The sequence below is a fragment of the Ambystoma mexicanum genome, chromosome 8, assembly GCF_040938575.1.
Source record: "Ambystoma mexicanum isolate Mex_15411 chromosome 8, UKY_AmexF1_1, whole genome shotgun sequence".
NCBI lineage: Eukaryota > Metazoa > Chordata > Amphibia > Caudata > Ambystomatidae > Ambystoma > Ambystoma mexicanum.
In genome coordinates, this window is record NC_090929.1 from 861,160,425 (window position 1) to 861,184,040 (window position 23,616).

The following is a 23,616-nucleotide window of genomic DNA, read 5'->3' on the forward strand; positions in this document are numbered from 1 at the left end:
TTTCCTGTAGTCAACAGAACTATTCATTGATTGAAAGAGATTTGCTTGCCATCAAAATCGCCTGTGAAGTATGGGGGCACCTTCTTCAGGGCGGGGCCTTTCCATTTACTGTTCATACTGATTGTAAGAATCTACAAGTTTTACGAAATTTAGAATGTGTCAACTCTCATCAGGCCAGGTGGGCCCATTTCTTCAGCCATTATGACTTCACTGTAACCTACATACCTGGCAGTCCAAATATTTTGGCGGACGCACTCTCCCGTAGATTCTCCCGCAATCCTACACAAGAAGCATCTACTGAACTCATGTTCCGGCAAGATTGTATTATCGGAAATGTGACTACGTTTCTCAAGGATATTAAGGAAGCTACCACTATCTCTGCTGATACCTTGCCGGATCAATGTAGGAACTCCCGAACTACGTTCAAAGATGGGCTTATCTTTGTCAATCAAAAGCTATTTGTACCTTCGTCACCTCTTCAGCAGAAAGTAATGGAATGGTGTCTTGATCACCCCACCGCAGGGCACCGCGGAGTGCGGGGTACAACTGAACTTATAACTGGACATTTCTTTTGGCCTAACCTTACTGCTGATGTACAAAGGTACTGTCGGTCCTGCATGGTTTGTTCTAGGAGTATGAATTGCTCCCAAAAACCCGTAGGTCTGTTGAAACAACCTACTGTACCCATCAGGCCTTGGTCTCAGATATCCACTGATTTTATAGTGGACCTTCCGCCTTCCAACAGATACACTTGTATAATGGTCACTGTGGATTCCCTTACCAAACTTGCACATTTTTTTCCACTCCCTGGAGCACGATCAGCCTGTACTATGGCCGAAGTCTTTATCAAGGACATTTTCCATCTACATGGATTACCTGATAAAATAATCTCAAACCGTGGGATTCAGTATACTTCCAGGTTTTGGAGGTCCTTATGCAGTCACCTGGGAATTGAAAGAGCATTGTCCTCGGTCTGTAAGTGACTTCAATCCAGAACTCCAACTAAGTCAATGCTTAGGATGGGATGCCCAATGGAAGCCCTTATTTATATATTTTTATGTCAAAGTTCTTTAAATCTGGATGATGAACCCTTATATAATACTCCTCTCTTTGAATCCCCCTGACCTCAGTGAGCCAAGAAGTAGGTTTGTTTTGCAAATTAAAAGGTTCATTTGAAGAATTAAACAAAATATATATCACACTTTAATGAACAAAATAATATCTGAATAGCACACTTATGAATATGGACGGTAATCAACAATGGGTAATATTACAAAATCAACAATCTCTTTAATCACTTAGGAGTAGGAATAGGAAGGCTAAGGTAGCAGGGAATACTTTATATGATTCAAGGAAATGCAATGATAGGAAAGAATGCAACACAGAAATAAACTTAATATGATTTCAATCAAAAGATAATATGGCCACTTTTTCCCCTGTGACTACTCACTCCCCCCACTATTATGCAATATGAGAGATGGAAATGGGGGCACACAGGTTTCAAGAATACAATCAATAATGCAGTTCAATTCCAGTTCCCCCCAGCAAGCTTAGAGAGACACAGGAATGATTTTAAAACAGACAAAAATACTTTTAAATGTGATTGCAATGAAGGTGAAAAATATGCTAAAATGATTTGAATTCACTAAATGAGATTCAGGATAAGTAAGAATCACTTTGGATTGGTTCAGGTCAACACTAGTAATGATTCATGAATGATTATCAGATGGAAAACGAATCTCAGTAGTTGCAAACAAGAAACAGCTATTTTGGCATGTGGTGAAATGGAGCTAAATGGCAATTCGCTGCAACGTTTCCACGTGCGTGAATCGCGATTACAGTTCAAAAGTTACGGATGTTTTTGTGAAGGTAAATTTTTCAGAAATAAAGTCAAGATTTCAGAAATGACAGATGCGCTTTAAAGATTTACCAACAAGGATAGGCTTAAACTAAGGAGCTATGAAGAAGCAAGACATTCAACGGGAAGCCACCAGAACTGCGGCGCCACCGCTCTGATCTCAGTCCGTCAAAACACCTGTCCCGCTTCAGAAAATATCAGCGCCGATTATTGCTAGAATTATCGAGACAATATAATGAGAAGAATTCAGGATGGACAGGATTCTATAATGCAGTTCTGGACAGGTTGAAATGGATTGAATATAATTACTTTAAATTAAGAAATGACTATGTACAGTTCTAGTCGAAATACTCACTCCTAGGCTTTGGGATGGACTGGAATGGGCCCGTCACAGATCTGGTCAAGGGTTTGGCCTCACTCGCCACTGGACTGTCTCAGGCACTCTGGGTTCTGCTCTCAGCACTGCACGGTGGTCTGGGTGGCCTCTTGAACTGGATCTGACGGGTTCTGCATACAGCACTGCTCATTCTCTGGGTCTGGATCTTGGTTCTAGCACAGGGTTCTTAGCTAGTAGCAACAGAGCTCAGCCAGGCTGTTGAATGGTTTGGTTAGGCCCTGTGGAAGTTTAGGGGTTAGAAGCAGGTTTGCAAAAGATTCTGAAGCCTGCTGAAAAGGATTCAGCTTGTGGGTTAAGCGTCTCTGCTTCAAGGTTCTAGAGTTTGGGTTCTATAGTTTGGTTCTGGATCTATCTGGAGTCTGGAGTCCTGCAGGGTGCTTCCTTCGCCAAGAAATCGCATGATGAGTGGAAAAGAGTGTGTCCTATCTCGGTCTCAGCAGTCCCTATTTATGTATTTCCAAAGTGAGTGGGGAGGCTGACTCCCTATGCCCAACCCTCTAAGGATCCTGATAGGGCAGAGAATTTCCTGTCCCCTGATTTGAGACAGGAGCAGTGTGTCATATGTGTCAGAGTGATGCTGTGTTTTATGGCTTAACTGAAATCCCTCCCCTTTGCTTTTTCATAGAAACTCTATTTTTCCCCAAAAACTTATTTCCCAGATACACAAGTTGTTCACAATACATATACACATCAGAGATTAATTAAGAGATGTCTCTGTTCAAGTCCCATGTTCCTACGAGCTTGGGTTCAGAAATGACCACTTATTTGCGTGTTTGGTGGGTTTCCCAATATTGGTTCTGCACCAAATTTTATACATGCATGCATATCCTCTCTGAGAATATTACTGTAATTTCTTAGGTTCATAGCAGCTGCAATATTAATAAATTCTGGGGTTTAGTCTCAGAACATCACACGGCATCCAGCTTAGTCTTAAATCGTGAGGGAATTTTTCATTTTAAGAACCTCAAAGTTTCCCATTTTTGTCAGCTTGGTACAATTTGTGATAAGCATTTTTATAAAACATACATTTGCTTTCAACTCAATTCACACAATGGTTTGTCTCCGCCTTCAGGGTCCGGGCTGACTCAGAGGTCACATGGCCTGTCCTCCTGCCAGGAGTTGTTGTCAGTTACACCCGAATTTAGCATATTCTATTCAGTTGAAAGACTCTATTGTCCTTTTCTCCTGCCAGCAGCGAAAATCCCCTCCCCATCTAATTAACATGTCCATGCAACATCCTCCATTTTGGTGGGAAGGCCCAAGGTGTGAAGGGTTCTCAGCGGAAGCAAGCCTTTTGGAGTTTTAACTGCATTGGGTTACTTTCTGATCAATTGCAACATAGTTCCTTGTAAAAAAAATACATTTATAAACAAATAAGCAACATATCTTTAAATCAAGTCTTTTTCAACATTAATGACTGTGTGGCACTCTATATGGCATTTTGATGGAATTCTTTTCTTTGGCATCGTTTGGGGTTCAATGTATAAGTTTACACAAATGGTTTTAAAACGCCGGCTTCTTGGTAGAGGCGAGTAACGGTACTGCACCCATTTTTGACAGCTGTCTTTCCATCAGTATCTTTAAAAGGGGATTTTGCTCTGATAGCACATGATTATTGCTGATATTGTATTGATGTGGATTCTTGCTGTAGAGTAATGTGGAACACCCAACAAGAAGGTTGGATCTTTTTGGTGGTTTTATGAGCCATGATTTTAGCACATTTTTGACAATCAAGAAAACAGACTTTCAAACAGCTCTGTGTTTCCTTTTCAATCAGCATTGCCATTTCCAAGTGGTTTCAGGCTACTTTGTGGGTAGCCCAATGGTGTTTTTTTGGCAGTGGTCTCCTGTGTTACCACTGACATAGGCAAAAGTAGATGGTGGCCTATTTTTCAGGTTTTCACTGCACATTTACTGGTGATTTCTGGCGAGCAGCATGCTTTCCAGTGGCCATTATGATGTTTCTGCTGCCAGCAATGCACAGTGATGTTGCAGGGCTTGGATGAGTGGGTTGTTACATCCCACAGGGCTTTCGCCCTCAAACAAATGGGCAAACAGAGCATCTTAACGCAACGCTCGAACAATACTTACGATGCTATATCAACCATCATCAGGACAACTGGGTCTCTCTCCTCCCATCCACAGAGTTTGCCTATAATAATACAGTTCATTCTTCTACCAAGTTGAGTCCGTTTTTTGTACTTATGGAATGCATCCCCATGGTTTGTTTCCCACCGTTTTGCCAACAAGCAATATCCCTACCATCGAATCCACATTAGCTGACATCGCCAGTGCCCACAGGACTGTGAGGAAAAGTTTAGTTGATGCTCAGAACTGTCACAAACAACAAGCTGACCAACACCAAGCCCCTTGTCCATATTGGGACGTGGGATCCAAAGTCTGGCTTTCCACAAACTATCTTCCACGTTGGGTACACCCTACCAAGTTCTCTCCAAGGTATATCGGTCCCTTTGAAATAGTGGCCAAGATTAATCCAGTTGCGTATCACCTTAGATTACCCAACAGCTTATCACGCATACATCCGGTGTTCCACTCTTCTCTTCTACGCCCAGTAGACCCATTTACCAGATTTCAGTAAAAAAGCATATTGCGCAATCCCCCTGTCACCGATCCTGTGGAATACGAGGTATCTTCTATCCGTGATTCCCAGTTTAGAAGAGGACGGTTGGAATACCTGGTGGGCCTCATCACGAGTTGGGCGGTAACGCCGGCGCTAATAGCGCTGGCGTTGATAGCGCCGACGTTGATAGCCCTACCGCCAAACCCCCGAGCGCTATTAGCACTGGATCACAGGTTTGGCAGAAAGGGTATTGCCCATTCCCCATTGAGCCCATTCAGGAATTCCCCATTCCCCATTGGGCTCAATGGGGAATTTTCACGCTCTTACCGCTGGCGGATTTCCCGCTGGCAGTAAACGCGCCAAAAATCAGAAAATCTTCAGCGTATTTCCCCCCAGCTTGGAGCCGGGGGAAATCAGCCGAAAGACCCTTAAATGCGGCAGTAATAGCGCTACCGCCACATTTAAGGGCTACCACCAAACTTGTGATGAGGACCAGTGTGTTGGAAGGGTTTCTCCTTGTCAGAGTATTCCTGGGAACCTTGGTCGTATGTCCATGGTCCACGGCTTGTCTGTTGTTTCATCGTGCTCATCCGGGTATGCCGGGGGGAGCCCGTACTGGTATGGGGCATACTGTCATGCCCCATCTGGGTAGACGCCTGTGGGACCGGTGGTGACTAAGCAGCCATTGCTTGCACCGTCACATTTTCTGATGGCTTGCTGCAGTGGTCTAGTCGTTTTGGAACTGTCCGCCGGAAGGTACTTGTTTCCTTCTCCTTCCGACGGGCAGTGCGTTGCAACCCCTGGCTTGGCGTTTTCACTTTTCCTCTATTGGGTGGCATCGCTGGAGTTTTTCCTCTACCCGTACACACGGTACGCTGCTTTCCCTTTCTTCTTCCCCCGCTCTGGCGGCTTTTCTGTTCTTCTCTTTCTCTATATGTTTAGTTTGTTCACAGCTGCCTTCTCTGCGCTTTCCCCTCTTCCTGGCTTCTTTTCCTTGCCTTTCTGTTCTGGTTCTACTTCTGCTCCCCTAACTAGTAGACTTACCGTTGCCCTTTGTCGTCTCCTTCCTTCTGCCTGCATTCAGTTATACTTACCGCTTCCACTCCTTACGTGGCACCTGGAACTCTTCAGTTATTCTTGCCGCAGCTACTCCTTACGCGACCCAGTGAATCTCAGCTTCTCCTGTTCCGACTCCTACATTTACAGTTTGAAGAGTCACCCACATCTGAACCTTCAGGGTTTCTTTATGCCTTCTGGATTTTTCCCCAGTCCCGGCTGTTCCGGGAAAGGGTCGCCTGGTTGTTGAGAACAACTTCCACGGTGGCTTCATTCTGTGAGAGGCCATACCCAGCTACAAAAAAAAAGAGTTTGTGGGAAAGGAGACTACAAAGACCTTAACAGGAAGACCTTGATCCAGGTGAGGAGATGGGGAACCTATTGCAAACTACAGAACAGTGTGTTAACGCTGACAGTTTATGTCATTTTGCATTAATGTTTAATGTTCAAGCTCTTTAAAGCAGACAATTGCTGCACTCCCCAAAACACACTTTTAAATTGAAAACATAGGAGCGGAAGTAGCCCTGAAAATATCATCCTTTAATAAGACTTTATACCCATGTTTTGACCTAACATTTGCATGTTGCCTTCTAACAGGACAAGCTAAAAGCAGTCCAGGTCGAGAAGCTGGACTGGATTATGTAGATTAACTCTCTTAAGAGTCTGGCCTCAGTCTAATGGTATTAAGTGGAAAAAAACGCTTTGCTTTACACTAAAAAACAATGGCCTCTCATTTTTTAAAGTGCCAACCTAACTGAATCACTTCTCAGGATCTCACGATGCAATCTGTTGTAGAAGCAAGAATTGTCTCTCACTCCTTGTTTCACATTCTCCCAACTCATTTAGCCAGAAGATGAAATTAGCTTACATTTAATATTTTGTTATACACCAACATACAATGATGTTTGCATTTCAGTCTGTCAAGAGCAGAACCATTCCTCTGTATTTAATCTTTAAGATTTTCAAAGCATTTGACCCCATGCAAAATCAACCTGACAATGTGAAAGCCATTATTATAGAAATGTGTTGATTCAAAAGTGTACTATTAATGTTTGTGTTTTCCTTGTAACATTTGGTAATGTAACACGCTAACATAACATCATTGTTCCATGTACAGCACTGTAAGTAACTGTTGTGGAGTCCACTGTAACCTAACAGTAACATATCTTTATGTTATCCAACTTAATGATACTCGATTCATAAACATCAGAAGGATTAACACCTGAATCGGACCAGCTGGATTCAACACTTTGACAGCAAATAAAAATAAATAATTATTAGGACTAAGCACCAAATCCACTGAGCTTTCACCGAAAAAGTAGTCAATTTCTGAAAATGACAAACATGTTCAGTGATTAGTGGTTTTAAGTGTCACACACGAACAGTGGTGGACTGGCCTACAGGGAACACTGGAGATTTCCCAGTGGGCCTCTTCATGATGGGCCTCTTTTGTGTGGGTACTCCGGTTTCTTGCTCTTCTTAACCTCTCCCAGTCACCAACCCCCTTCCTTGCATCCTTCCTCAACCTCCCTTTTGCAGCAGTGTATTTGTTATAAAGCTTCCCGTTTGTAAATCCTCATTGCTAGCAAGTGTCATATTCAGCTATTTTGTATTACTTTTAAATCACTACATACAACAAATGTCCCTAGTAATACACGATTTGGACCCATCATTCCAAGTTTACTTGTGCGTGAAGCCCCACAAGCTCTGCTAAGAGAGTTTTGATTTGCTTGCTACACTTGCTCTCGTGGGTTAATATGGGGCCACTTTGAAAAGCACATGCCGCTCCAACTTTGGTCCCCAGTCCACCCCTGGCACACAAACTGCAAATACAATGTCCCACACATATAAACACACGCACGCATCTGTCCCCCTACCTCTGTGCCCCTCTATATCCCACCCCCTGCTGTATATCTGTTCTGCTGTTACCTCTGAAAAGCTCTGTTATGTATCTGTACTGTGTAAACCTTTGTAAAGCACTGTGTTGCTTCTCAAAGGTAGGCCGCGCTCAATAAATACAGTAGTAATAATAATAATAACACATACACACAGGCAGACTCTGAAACAATACAGACCAACACAGCCCACTGCACAGTATGCATTCTGAAAAGGCCATGCTAGCTGCTATTGGGGAAAGTGTTCTGATCCCTTATGTCAAATGATGCAGCTCACACGCCTGCCCTGCATGAGTTGCTTATAGTGGTGGCTCAAACATTCATAATTTTGAATAACAGAAAGAGACCGCCGTAAAGTGTCAAATCATATTCATTGATTTCAGTCCATTAGGTGTTCATGAAGCAAAACACTATGGGAAAAAGTAAATAACTTGTTCACACTTCAGTAGAATAGACCCGTGGTCACTGGCACTGCCTGTGTGACCAGGATTAACTGGGGTAACAAGGGTATTGACAGGTGTAGCACCTGTGACCCTTAGTTAGTGACCCCTTCTTTAGGTCCCTGGTGTGTGCTCCCTCAGCTCATAGCCAGGTGTGTATGTTTTGATGGATTGCTCTTTATTTTTCAGAACAGATAGAATTGCTCTGCAGATTATACTTCTATTGCATGCCGTTAGAATGGAGGAAGTAGATGGGTAAGGAGCTCAGCTTGATGGCACATCAGTTGTCATTTGATTCCCTGTTGCCAGCCACTGAACTCCCACCACCCAGGACATTTGAGGTCCGACCATGGGCTGGGGATTGAAAAGTGCCTCCAGATGTGATTCACCAAAATCATGCAGCCGGGCTATTCCTTCTTTCACATTGGCAAAAGAGAGTTGGATAGCATGGAGGTGACAGTGATGCTTATAGACGACGTCAGATAGGCCTCAGTGTTGGAATCGCCAGACACATCTCGAAGAGATAAGAAGTGCAAAAGGTGGAAAATATATTTTTCTTTGTTCTCATATTAGAGTGGGCACCTTTTGGGTATTGACATGTGACAACACAACAGAGCCCAGTAGAAGGAAAGGGAGTTTCCCACACAGATTAAGGTTTCCCACTCGGGGAGACAGTGGAACAAATAGGAAAAGTGGTACTCCTATTCCATCGCATATCAACCTCAAGTGGCTGGTGGAGGAAACAGTTAATGGGGATCCAGACAGACCCTTCCCTGAGGGCCTCCTATCCGTTTCCTAGTACAGCTTCTGGTCCAGGTGTATGAACACACACCAGCACCTGATGATTGCAATATTATGTACTGTGAAACCTCCGCAAAATATCTCTGCAGAAAGGTCCTTTAGGGAGTTGCATTCAACATAAGAGAGAAATGAGGGCTGTAGTAAACGTATGGTTCCTCCACTTGTGCAGGATGCATGTAGCAGATACATTTGATCGCTTTTTCAAGAGCTTCCCTGTCTGCCCAGCATCAGGCATATCATTCTTTGGGGATGCAAGACTGCTTATAGAATCTGCATTCCAAAATATTGGCCTAGAATGTGTTGCGGGTCTTACCCACAATGAAGGACACGACACCAGAGGAACAGTTAACACATCCACTTTTTTTAACCTCCTACATGGAACTGAACTTCCCTCTCTCTGACTCCTACCTTTCCTCCCACTCCTCCTGCTTCCCGCCTTAACCCTGTTCTCTTCCTTAAAGGTGCAGAGACTTGTAACAGAATGTACCCTATTAGTATGTTTTGATGAAAAAATCCCTGAGGTTTTGAAGGTCCCGTTCCTAGTTTTTCTTGCAAGACTTTGGAGGCCTCTAAAGATGCATTAATCACTGGTAACATTGGTAATAAGGTGGAAACCCTACTGAAAAAAAAGAGAATTGAGCATTTGGCGTTGTGGTTAGGGCAGGTACTTATGCTGCAAACATAGGCAAGTCCCTTATGTAATATTGTACTTCCTGCTTTGTTAGAGGGCTCCCTCAGATTCATCCTTGAAATAATGGAAATCCACTTCTTCAGCTGTCCTCCGACTTATAATGTAATGTTCTACCTACCAGAGCCGCTTGTTCTGTTTCTGGTTCTGCTGTGGCTAGAAAATGGGATTTTTCTATTTGTTTTTGGTAAGGTGGCACATCCCAATGACTAATGCTTTTTAAACCTCAGTTTTTGCAGCCCAAAAATATTTTTCGACCATTTCTCAGCTAGGCCAATGATGAGGGGGGAGAAACCAGTTCTAGAGGAGCAGTGATATCAGCCAGGGGCTGATGTTCTGCTTTGGCTCCCACATATTCCTTCTAGCTAGTGGCAGGGTTCAGACCCAATGGTGAACTACTGTTGGATGCGAGGGAGACCTCAATCCTTCATCCCTAAATGTCAATATAAAGTTTGAGATGTGTGGGTACAGGCAGTAGTCTGATAAGGATATTTCATTTAATTGTTCAGTCTTCCCTCTGATACAGGGCTTATCTTCAGTCCATGGGCCAGATCCCTCAAAAATAATTTACCCAACCAGCAGAATTCCCCTCCATCACCAAGCTGCAATTCAGCAGTACTAGCAGAATGGCTGTGCTGGCTCCTTTGAGCACCATTGCCTTGCATCAAAACTGCATTTTGCAGCTACAAAATGATGGCTGCGCTGTCTTTGCCAAGCACCTATTGGGCGAGATGAAACAGGGAACACACAGAGAAAGGCTGCCACTGTGTTTCTTTATGTGCACCAAAGAAGAGAATTGAAAAGCAGCGCTACTTTGCTGCTAGCTCAAAATTTCCCATTGAAAAAGGAAATAATTAACATTTAAACTGATGGCGCTCTGATGCTATTTTTCATCTGTTCAACAATACACAGTTCTGATCCAGTGAGACCCAGCAATGCTCAGCCATATTCAGGTTGTGCTCCAACAAAAGGAGGCATTTCTCATTGAATGACTGGCTATGTCAGGCATGATCTGTGAAATCACCAAGAACTTTACTCCCAGTTGTATGCTTTACTTTGCAACAAAATATCACAGCTGAACTCTTCAACAAGACGCCCTATTTCTCTGTGCTTATGTTAGTGTCAGTGGACCTTTGCCTTGAACAGATTGCTGCGTATGAGAAATTGACTAGGGCTGCAATTGATGTTTGGAATCCAGATGGAAGAGAAAACCGAATTGGAAGTGACAGCAAAAGGAGAATTCACCATGTGTAAAAAGGGTTTCTTTTTGTAAAACTGATGTCTGTTTAAAAGTAAATAGTTCAGTAAAGCCCTGTCGTTGCCTCGAAATGTAAGGAGGGATTTTGTTTGAAAACATATATGGGATGTTTTATTTCAACAGAATTGCTTCTGATTCAGAAAAAAATATATAAGTAAATAAAGAAATGCATTTACTCTGCTGAAGCCAAAGAACAGGTTTCCTGCCCTGGCTTCAAAGGACATTTGCTTTCTGGGAATAGCATTTGCCTTCCCCCAAAAGGGCAGTCCCTTGGAAACTATGAATGGACCAAAAGGAAGTATCTCACACGCTTGTCAGACTTTGTGGCTGGGCTTTGGCCTGGTACAATATATTTCTGGGACACTTAAGTGTGAAGTTTCAAGTTGCCCCTCCCCTCAAATTGAACTGGAGAGCTTCAAAGACAAACTTCAAAGCAACACTGGGCTAAACTGACATTTGGTCGTGGCCTGGAAAGAAATGACCATATTCGGAAGACAAAGGCCAGCCCATGTGGCTCAAAAGACTATTTTTAATTAATAAACTTTAAGACTGTTATTTCTGCAACCGGACAACACAGTAATGTGAAAGTGTTACAGTTTAAATGCAATTTTTGTGGCATTAAATTAAGACGTGGTAGCCTTCACTAGCAAGTTGGTTACAGAAATGGAAGAAAATTGTAGATTCTGAGGAAAGTGTATATGGTGCTACTTTGAAATTCAATACTAACATGCCTTGTGATAATAGGTATACATGTATAAAATTATAGAATTTTAGGTAAAATATTTGCCACTGAAAATGGCGAAAGAATATTAGAAGGGTGCAACAAAGTCCTACAAACTTGGGAGTGGGAATATTATGCTCTGTGCGGAATATGTAATTTTCCTATATGATTTACGAAAGCAACACTACTGTAAAAATTTGCAATTTATGTCAAAACTGATTTTTGGCAAAATTAACTGTGGGAGGCCCTTGGCATGGTAAAGCCACACCATAAAGCTGATGTCATGTCGCTAAAGTCCAACCGGCTGACAGGAAGGCGGTAACCATAAACCCTGACCAATCCAGTTGTTTAGAGGCATGTCCAGCCAAAGCCTGCTCCCATGGTAAATCCTGTGATGTCACCCACCTTATAAAATGGGAAATCTCACAGAGACAGGACACACACTCTTCTGAATTTTCCAGCTCTTGCGTATCCAGACACTTCCTATTCATCCTGCAAGATTCCATATTACCCTGCCAGGCCAGAGCATAGCTGACCCTATCCAGGCAGAACAACCCTTCAGAAGTAAACCCCATAACAAAATCCCACTAACTCAGGGAAAAAGGGGGAAAAGCTGTGGTACCCTTTTTGAGAGTATCCTGCGACCAGACTGGCTTTTTGCCCCACTACCTGCATGCTGCTGTGCCATGACCAGACAGGCCCAGCTGTTTTCTGCTAGGAGAGCCCCGCTGTGGTGCCGTGACCAGATTCTTTGAGTCCAGAAACCCAGTTGTCTGTCCCAAATCCCAAACTCCTGCACTGATTGTAATCCCATAGCACATCCCCATCCCATAGCAACACATAGTATACCCCAATTTGATACCTTGTCTTGGTTCCACCTTCCAAGCAATCCCATCAATACCCTGATAACTTGTTGAAAACTGTCAGAATTATCTGTGCATCTTGTCTTTGATTTCTAGTATTAGCGCAATTTTTCCACTCATTTCTGACTTGTGTATGTCTTAGTCCTATTTTTGATTAAACTAATTAATTTCCACATAAAGAGCCACCCGGTGTGAAGGAGTTACACTTGCAAAGTAACCTGTGTCGCAGGCGGCGTCTCTCTTATCTAGTCATTAAAATATAGTTTCTGTAAAAACGTGTCCTTTCCTTTTGAAACTGATTCTCTCTGTTAACTGCTTTTACATTTAAAACCAAATTTCCTTTCACATTGAAAATCTCATCCAGTTATTCAGCTAGAGTCAATCTTTCACTCTCATATGATCCGTGTGATGTGCATCTATCACCCAGTATAAAAACCACATTCCGATTGTGTATATTTCACCCGTTTTTTGAACCGTTTTGGCATTTAAACCCACAAAAAGAAGAAAATACAATTTTCCAACGTGTGATTTGGCTGCACTCTGTCTTACTTCCAAGTTGATTTTTTAATTGTATGCCCTTTGTTGATACTTTGCCTTGTGATTGCTAGTGTTCTTACATCCCTGATACTGTTATAACTCAGATTTACCTAATTTATTCAACCACACATTAAATTAAATATTTTGTAATTCCGAGCGCTATTAATTCAATTGCAAAGGTTTCGAAAGTCGAATTTGCCTCTCCTTTTGTGCGGAAGGTCGGATTCTAATTCTGTCTGCTGCTTCGTATTCCTGACTCCTTGCTGCTCCTTTCTATCCACTCAAAATTCGATTAATAGGGGTTTCAGGGAGCATTTCAGGGGGAAATCTTAACTCGGGTGCTATCTACCCAAACAGTATACTTGCTCCCATTCATCTGTGCTTTGGATATGTTATAGTAGAAGGTCAACCAAGTGTATTAAATCAGTTTACATTGTAATTATCGGCCCATTGGTGATTGCTGCCAAATATTAAAATTGTGTGATTTTCTTTGAATTTAAAATAAATAAATATTCTATTTCCATCCAACGGCCTGTTTCATGTTCCATTGTGACCCGGGGTATTTGTAAAAGGGGGTGTGAGACGGGTTGGGTGCCAGTTCAATCCGAATTCTAGAAAATAAAGAAAAAATAATTTAATTGTGCTCTACATCCCAGGCTACGGGCAAGAGTCCTGGTTTGATGTGTGACGCGGAATCGGAATCCTTAACAAAGCCATAAAATAGGGAATCATAGACATCCTATACAAGGAAGATGGGGTGACATTTAGGAAATCCTTTACAAGGAAGAGCGAAAACTAAGTCTGTTCACCATGATTTTCTAGTGCACAATCAGGGATGTTCAGATCCATCATTGTCCTGAAAAGATGAATTGGGTTCATTAGGTCGGCATCTTTAAAAATGGAGACACTATTTAAGGGAATTGCCTTGATTTGTCTAGTAGAGTTCCTAACCTACATAGACCTGAGGGGTGCTTGTTTTCATGTCCCTCTACTGTCAGCAGATTAACATATATTTCACATTATATCCATGCATCCGCAAGTGCTTCAAGTGTATAGTCTCCCAGTCCTGGACCTATTATCTGTCTCCTGAAATCATGGAAGCTGCACTATTTTGGTTGGGACTGCATTGTGGTTTGGGAGTGCGACTATCCATCTGTTCCCCTGGTATTGCTCTTGAAAACCGGGCCGACAAACATCAGTACAAGCGTCGGCAAGAGCTTCAAGTGTGCCATCTCCCAATCCCCCAGCCTAGCAGCCCCAGTGCCCTGCGGTGGAATCTGGTGAGTCCAAAGTTGATTTTTATATTCTTCACTTGGCAGTTACCACTTGTCATCTATGAAGCCTATGAAATCATGATCGTATGCACTGCAGAGCAAAACAAACCGCCGGATTAAAAGAAATCGAAGCTTGGTCTCGGCCGACTCTCTGACTACTGATCCTGGCCCTTGTCCAAAGAAGGGCAAAGTGGAAATTCTCAACGAGGAGCAGCCTAAGATCACTGGCTTTTTTCTGTTGATGGCAGCGCCAGTATTGGTTGCTGTTTCGGCCTCTTAGGCTCCCCTGCTTGATCCACCTTCTGAGGCCATCACTCTCTCATCGACCATAGATAATAATAACTCATTACTTAATTTGTGCCCCAATCTACACAGGGAATCTCTGCGTGTACCAGCTACTGACACAGGCATTTCTGCGCCAAATATGTATTATAACCTCATTGGTAATCATTTGTTGGCTTCAGCAGATTTAGAAAACATTGTGGCTGTTTTAGAGGAATCTGTCAGTGAGCTTAACTCCACTGTCAGCTCTAGGAACCCCTTGATTTTAATAGACGACCCTGCACCCAGTCTGAACGTGGTTACAGTAACAGTTGATGCACTTTTTGAATTGTGCTCTAGTATTGCCAAAGAGCAATTTGAGCTTAAACATATTCTTGCCAGAGTCATGGATAAAATAATCGCTAATAGTTCTGGGGACATATATGAGGAATCTAATGTTTCATCCTGGGACTGTTTTCTACTCCATCCGCCAGTCCACAACAGTCTTCTGCAGTGCTTCTAAACATGGAGCAATTCAAGAATCTTTTAGGTCCTAGGAATGAGACAACCAAAACCCCTCCCCACAACTCTCCGTTAACAGGGGCTGTGGAGGACTGGCATGAAGAAACTACCCGAGGCGACCAGAAAAGAAGACACTGCAAATGCAATAAAAACTGGAGGCAAAAACAGAAATATGAAGAAAGATACAGAGGCACTTGCTGAAAAACAAACAAAGAGGATGTAATTTGTGTCAGCACTAAGAATTGGTATGTACTATTAAAAGAAGGATTTTCTTGCTTTGGAGCCCAAGTGGACCTCAATCAATATCACATTGCTCTGGGCCGGACAGAAAAGTGGCTTCAGGCAGCTGAGAAGGGGGTCGGTAAATCTAAAGCCGCAGTGGCCCCAGATATTTGTTCTAAGTATAGTGTCGAGGATAATGTTCCCTTGCAGTGTCATTTATCTGCCAACCAGCAGTCGACTCTTGCCCTCTTATCACGTCCGCTAAAAACAGAACCTTTCTTGATAAGGGTATTATAAAATCTTTACCAAACCGGTCATTAGAATCCTTTCATCAAAACAACATCAGTTAGAAACAGTATAAGCCTCCCGCCCCAGACTATCCACTGGACAAGCTGGTAAACATTGTGGAGTTGTTTCCAATGGTGGAGAGCCCTTTTCTAAATCGTGGCTGCATGTTACACCACCTAGCGCCTCTAAAATCCAAACTATGACAGACAAAGAAAATGTATAGCTTCCTGACATCGATTGTACACAAAATTGGGCTTTGTCTTGCCTATCCTCGTGGATCTTTTTCGCACTCATGTTGCTCCATTATTAATGCTGGGGTAGGATCTTATTGTCTGTTGAAAATTCCTCAGGCTAAAAAACATCTGAGATCATTAAAGCCAGGATTTCTCACAATTCTAAAACACATTTTGAACAGTGACATACCTCGGAGAGGCTTAGTCTAGTAAACTCCCAATCTACCTGCACACAGAAGACAAGGTGTGTGAGAGAAGAGGAATGATGGATCACTGAATCCATGGGTGAAAGTAGACTATGACGAGACATGCTGGTGCAGTCGTGTCAATTTCTCTCATGGAATACCAGAGGATTTGATAATTTTTTCTGTAACCTAATTGGACAATCGATTGTGACTGCAAGTGACATATTTTTACTTCAGGAAACATGGCTGTGTGATGGAACTATCGTTGATGGATTTTACATCACATGTCGAGCAGCCATTTCACCAGACACAGGGCACCCCATGGGAGGACTTTGCATTAGGGCTTTAGCTCATATAAAGCTGAGAGACCTTCTTAAAGGCAGACCGTCTCCCTCTGTATTATCTGCTGAGGTAGAGGGACTGCCATTCCCCCCGGATAAGCTCTTGCTCCTTAACTTATATGATCCTCCTGGAGGTAATCAGATCTCTGTGATACAAGCTTATATGGAGGAGATCATGATGGGATGGACATCTAAATTTCCCCTTTCCAATGTTTTTGTAGCCAGCGACTTTAAGGACTATTGTGCCCTATCTTCAGAGCATGAACCCCCAGGCAGTGGAATTGCTGCTCAAATTAGGTATAGTAGGGTAGAAATTCTATACGAATATGATTTAATGTGTTTGAATATGTTTGATGGCTTCGGTAAAGATGCCTCAAACACATGGTCTAATGGTAAGGTGTTGTCTAGATGAGATTACCTTTTACCTCTCTGCCAATTGTACCGTCCTTAGTAACTCTATACGTTAGTTTTGACCATTGGTCTTTCTAAGGGGTAGAAATCCAGGGTCCAGCAAAGTGTCTCCACTAATTCTCTGGGGAACAAGTAATCTGGACCGTGGCTAATGTTGGAAAATTCAACCAGATTTTGAATGGTGGTGGGAGGTCAGTCGAATCTTTATTATCACAGTACCAGTGGTAGTTTTGAATAATGATGGAAAATATGTGGGTACAACCTTGTATAGATAAAGTGGTATCATATAATAACAAAATCTGCCCTGGGCTTTTTGACATTGCTATAAAGAATAGAAAGAAACTTCTGAGTGCTGCTCTTTGTTATTATTCTAGATCAGGCACCCTTACTCGGGAGGCCAACAGGCGACATGCAATTTTACTACAAACTCAGTACAAAAACTGGCTCCGAAACTACAAGCGTAATCTGAATAACGCTAATTGTAAGTATCTATTCTTCTTGCTCAAAACAAATGACAACAAAAAATGTTGGCACCTATATCGCACATATTTAGCAGACAAGTCACCAAAGGAGACAAACCCTATCTCTGAAGACTGCTGGGGCAAACAAATCAGCAGTCTTTATTATGAAGAAATAATGAGGATTCAGAGACTCCTTATGAGTATGTGCAGGTTAACACAAATGATTGATTTGAGACTGAGGATGTGTTTAGTGTTATCAGGAAAACAAAGGCCTCTCGGGCCCCTGTCCCCGATGGCCTTGCTTATCAAAAGGAATCCTAACTCTGGGCTCAGCTTCTCCACAAAGTTGTGCCCTGGTCTTAATTCTGGGTGATATTCCGGATAGTTAGCAGGAATCTATCATGATGGCGGTTCATAAAAAGGGACTAAGATCTGAACCTCGGAATTATAGATTTCGTGCAATGATTGACTTGACCTGCAACATCCTCTTGTCACTGTTGTTGAGAAAGCTGAATCGGTGGGCTGATAAGAATTATTTGATAAATAAAACAACAAACTGGTTTCACATGTAGACAAGGTACTGTTCATTACTTCTGGATGCTGCAGTACCTCATGAATGACGTTTATCGCCACCCTAAGAACAGATTATATTGGCGCTATATATATTACGCTAGTGAAGGTTAGCTAAATATGTGTTAGCTACCCATCACGTCAAAATGGTGAAATGGAAAGATAGTGCTAAAAACATTTTGGATCAAATAGGGATGTCTGAAAATACTCTGATTGTCAACCCGAATAGGGTCAACCCGAATAGGGTCAAGGGAAAATTGTGGTTACAGGACTGGATCCGGACAAGGGAGAGGTGTCAGCTCCTTGGTCTATTCAGGGTGCAGCACTTCACCTCAAAGAGATTAAACGTAGCTGAACAATATGTGATCAAATTCCCAGACCCTAAACGGAGATCCTTGTAAATGATACTAAGATTCAATCTTTGGTACACTAGAGAAGTCATGTTTACAAGAAACATGTGTGATGGTAATTATTGCCGCTTCTGCCTGGAGGTTACTAAAAAAGAAACTTGATTGAAGAATCCCCAGTAGTATTACCAGAGAGAATGACATTTTTCAAACATTTACTCCCCGAATATCGGATCTTGGATTCGGATATGCTCTGGGAACTGCTCTACAATAGTTCCAACTGTAGAATGAATGTAGCAACGATACATTTCATGCAGTCTCTTAATTTGTTGGAGCACTACGAATGATACACCTTTATCTATATGTCTTACCTGGAAAAAAATGTGTTGTGGTAGTTTATATGTTCCTTGTAGTGATATCCAGATATAAGAAATAGAAGATACCCAAGCTATAATGATTTGCTAAGGGTTACTGTGACCGGAAGAAGGGAATTTTACTTTGCTTTCCTGACTGTGGTTAGATTATGATTATAAACTAGTCAGGTTTTATGGTTTTAGGTTTTAGGTTTTGTGTCTATGGTTTGCCCCTTAATATAGGAGCACAGGAGTGTAGAATATGAGGAATGATATGATGTGAAAGCGTTAAGCTGTTTGTTTTGTTATATTATGAGTTTTGTTGTAAATATGAAATACGAATTGAAAGGAATTAATTGTATTGAATATGTAATATTGCATTATCATGAATGTTTTAAAATTTGAAAGGCTGTTTTTCAGCTAAATTAAATTAAAAAAAAATAAAGAAATATTACTCTAGTGCGTTCAACTGTGTCTCCTGTCATATTCTACGGGGGAAATTAGCGCATTGGAGTATCAATCCCTCTTTTCTTCAATTGATCAAACAATTGTATTCGAACACCATTGTTGTGTGAATAGAGCAGGAGGCGCCAGACCACCAGGTCTATTGCTACCAACCATGGCTTGAAACAGGGGTGTGTGTTGTCACCCGTGGTATTCAATGTGTATGTGGCTGATATGGATGCAACCATAAGGGCTTGTCATAATGTTACCTCTAAAATTGGAACAAATCCATACCATGGATTTCGTACATTGATGATATGGAGCTATTAGATTGCACCCCAATTGGGTTACAGCACTCCATGCAAGCCCTCTATTATTTTCCCTTTGCGAACAACATGAAAATAAATCTGAAAAAGACTACAATGAGCAATGTGTGATTTAATTGGAAGCTGGATGGTTATGAACAGCTATGTTTATTTGGGTATCTCTTTTAAGAACTCCATTGATGGGAGTTCTTTGCCACAAAAACGTTAAAGAAATGGTTGATTATCAAAAATGTTATAGCCAGGAAAGCGGGTTACAGTATTGAAGGCCTTCTTGAAATATACAAGGTTAGCGTTATACCTGGAATTTTATACGGATTAGAGACTTTACCATTATGTTTTGTTTCCTGGTTCGACACTGTTGAGGGGAAATTGTTACGTTCTTTGTTGGGCCTCCTTAGACCAGTTCCTGTGGAGGCCTTGAGATGCGAACTGGAACTGAGGTCTTTGGGAGCGCATCGCATAATTCAGGCCAAAGAGAATGGGGACTCTCTTCTTGGCCTTTTCGCTGACAGCCACAACAATCATTCTAACCACACTTATTGTGAGCCTGAGAGGTCCTGTTTGGAACATCTGAGGATACTTCATCTATACTCCCTTAGCTCAAAGCTAAAACTGCAGATTGAGATTGCAGGTAAAATCTGTTGAAGTTATCTAATAAGAAGAGGTATGCAAATGTATCCCTTGCAGTTTCCCTCCCGGCATGCTGCGCAGTTATCTGTTAAAGTATCGCACTTTTTACCTCAGACACTTCATATTGTATCTGTGCCTTAACATCCTTTTCACATTTGAATACAATGTGGCCTGGCTAAGCATCGGAGAGGAAGAAAGGCTATGTCGTCTATGTAGAGGAGGGTTTGAAACCAGCCGTCACATTCTTGCAGCATGTCTTTGTCTTTTGGTCTACTGCTGTAAAGGATACCGCCATTTTGTTAGTTCACCATCTAGAGAAAAATCCAATCAGTTTGGGCATACATTTACTCGATAGAATCCCTGACTATTACTGCAGCATTTTATCAAATATGGAAAGAAGTACTTCCTCTTTTTTAGAGAATTTCTGATGGTATACGCATCTTTTGTAGTACTTGCATTGTTGTTTTTTAAGTGTTATAAGAGTCTCAACATAATTTGACAACTTAGTTTATAATTATGTTTGGAGGTTTTTGACCAAAACTATGAAATGTGTTTCCTTTTTAGGCAATTTTATTTGGATGTTTAATTGAGATATTTTATCATATGTATAATCTATTTACTTTATGATTTGCACTTTTATAAATGCACCTTTTGACCTGATGTTTTTGATGACCATAGAAAGGAACATAGCAGGAGGCATTGGCTTCTCTCACATTGCTCCCAAACTATGGAATTCCCTCCCTAACTCACTAAGAGCAGAACCTTCCCTCCTAGCATTCAGGAAAGCCTTAAAAACCACCCTCTTCAACTAACCCCTTCTCTACCGAGCTGTACTCTTCCTCTACATGTTAAGCCTGCCTCTGTCTGATTTTCTTTCCCTGTAACTAAGAATGTACTGCTAGCATTTTTACTATGCCTTCTGTACTATGTAACTAAACCGGTACATCGTCTATGTAACTAGCGCCACGATGCCTAAGGACTGCTGTGCACTGTACAAATGTGAATAAATAAATGGTGTAAAAGGTTTTCCTTGTAAAACCATAATGCACTTAATAGATATAAAATAAAAAGAAATATTCTCCACATTTAGACTCAGCAAGGCCAATGTCTATTCGGGTCCTTTTCCTTCTGGCAGACATTTGCTCCTTAAGTCCTCCCTAAGTGTTCACCAACGGCTTGCAATACTTGAAGGCCTCTCCATGTGGTGGCATTCTAGACCTCCTCTATTCAGATGACAGGCAGATTCAAGTTATGAATATCTGAAGTTGAGGGTAGATACTCATCAAGTGTTCTCTTCACCAAACGTTTGGGTGGTTGTTTAATGTAAAAACCTATTCTCTCCTACCCATCAATCAACTTGGATTCCTTTGGAGTATCTATCAGCATGGCCATAAGGGTCCTTCTCCATGTGCAGAGGATGAGAAAATGACAAAATAATCTCAAGGCCCACTTACGTATGAGTCAGGCTCCAGTTCTCCAGGTTCAGAGAGAAATGGCACCCTGTGCGTTTCTTGTCCTTAAAGCCAGGGCTCACCCCTAGCCATTGAGAAGACATGTTCTTTCACATTTTGAGATGTATATGATAAAAGCATAATTTTAAGTGTCACCATTGTAATGTACAATGCGGCCTCTGTTTTGCAGATCATTTGGGTTCTCAAAAAAAAAAAAAAATATATATATATATACGGCTAATTCTGAAAGTTAATTGTAGGTAGGTACCTCTGAAAGGGCTGGGACAGACTCTGCCACATGTCTGGCATGCATGATTCAGCCATTTATTCCTCTGGTGGCACTTAAACGAGTACCCTTCAGATGGGTAACATTGCAATTGTAGGGATTAATGGCATTTGTACCTGTGAAAGACTAGACAAATATAGCTTGGTAATGATTGCTATTGTCAAGTATCTCTTTATGTTTTGCACATTTAATTTTCCTTTATAAGTGATACCTGCTGGAATCAATTACCTCTGACTTAAAGCCTTTGACATTCATTGCCTTTGACATTCTTCTTGACATAAAGGCTCTGGACTTCTCAATCCACACTTTACAAAAGAATTAACAATACCTTTGTAGGCCTACAATAGTTATGCACTTAACACAAACATAAAAAACATAAACGTCTTAAAGGTTCTGGAGGTCTGTGGAACTTCAAATACCCTTAAAATACTTCTGGATCATAGTTTTGTGAAATAAGTAAAACCCCACCTAGAGTGTCCTGCAAACCCATTCAAGCCTTATATATGTCTGGTACCATACACTTTGTATACCCATGGAAATACATTCCAGGAGCCACTCCCCACTGCATGCTCCTATTTGTGTAAACTGAATGCTCACTTTGTGATTTGTCACTTAGTGAGGGGGTCTGTCGAGAAGATACGATTGTAAAATATGAATATATACAGTAACCCTAAAATGTAGTTTATTGACCATGTAAAAATTCAATGAAACAAATAAGCACGTTTTGGATGCCATGAGTTGCAGCCCATTCCAATTTTGTTCCAACCTGGAGCAAGTCTGTGGACAGAGACACTTGGGAATCTTGACACAATTTTCTTCCACCACCTGGCACCAGGCTCCTGCTGGTTTCCTGCACTTTATGAGTTCACAGAGTTCAACTGGAGGAGGGATACAAAAATAGGAGGGAGAAACAAAATACACATTTGTTTATTTAATTTAATGTATTGCATGTTTTCTATATTGTTTTTCTGTTGCACAGTGGGTGGGGAGAAGCAAGGGTGGGCTAAAAAAGCGTGCAAAGCGAGTAGCAGGGTGACTTCAGCACAGAAGGTCCTGATGCTAATGATTGAACTGTACCCTCGTGCTAATGAAACCAGAGACTGTGCTACGCTCGAGTGAACCGCCTTGTCCTGTGCTGAAAACGTGGGGAAGGGAGGCCCGCAAACTAAACATCCTGACATATCATTTTGTGAACACGTCTTTCTTTTTTGTAACACTATTTCCCACACTATTTATATTTAGAGGTAAGGATTGCCAAAAGGTTTATAAGTATAGGCCCTTTTATTTTGACAAGACACCACTAGGACTGAGTTATTATTATTTGATGGTTGTAGCTTGCTATCATCTGTAGATTTAGGATTAGATAGGCATTTTTCAAACCCTTTTTAAAGTTCAATAATCACCCTTGAACTGTGGTCACTTGTATCTGTCTTACTCTTGATGCTATGGTTTCCTTACATGTGGTGTCAGCAGTAGGATGTGATTTGATTGATAAAAATAGAGAATCCATGCTGATAATTATTATACCTCCAGAAGGGGAACAGAAACTTGTTGAACTCCTTGACTCTGACCGTGTAACCACTCTTAAAGAGGCTTTGCTCTCTTAGCTGCGCATCCCAAATGCTCAACGAGACTTGTTTCTAAAACCCAAGTGTTAGTAGACACATTCCCACTATCTCATTATAATATCCAACAGTGGGATCGAATAATATTAAAAACACGGCCAGCCCATACCTTCATTAGACCTATTGCCCTAAATCCCCCTCTACCAAACTTTTATTTTTTGGTACCAAGTTACCATCAGTCCCTGGTCCATCAGGGTTAGAGACCACTCTAAGTCATTTCCTTTGGCGAAATTGGACTCAGAGGCGTCAGACGATTTCGAAACCTTATCTGAAGGAGTCGAGATCCATTTT

At 41.7% G+C, this 23,616-nt stretch overlaps 1 protein-coding gene across 1 annotated transcript in view; it reads right to left on the minus strand.

Moving 5' to 3' along the window:
- LOC138472757 (SPARC-like) overlaps positions 1 to 23,616 on the minus strand; it is a 659,099-nt gene that overhangs the window by 274,479 nt on the left and 361,004 nt on the right. The window contains exon 4 of the mRNA XM_069611089.1: positions 22,467 to 22,578. Coding sequence (XP_069467190.1) covers positions 22,467 to 22,578 — 112 coding nt within the window. The remainder of the gene's footprint in view (positions 1 to 22,466; positions 22,579 to 23,616) is intronic.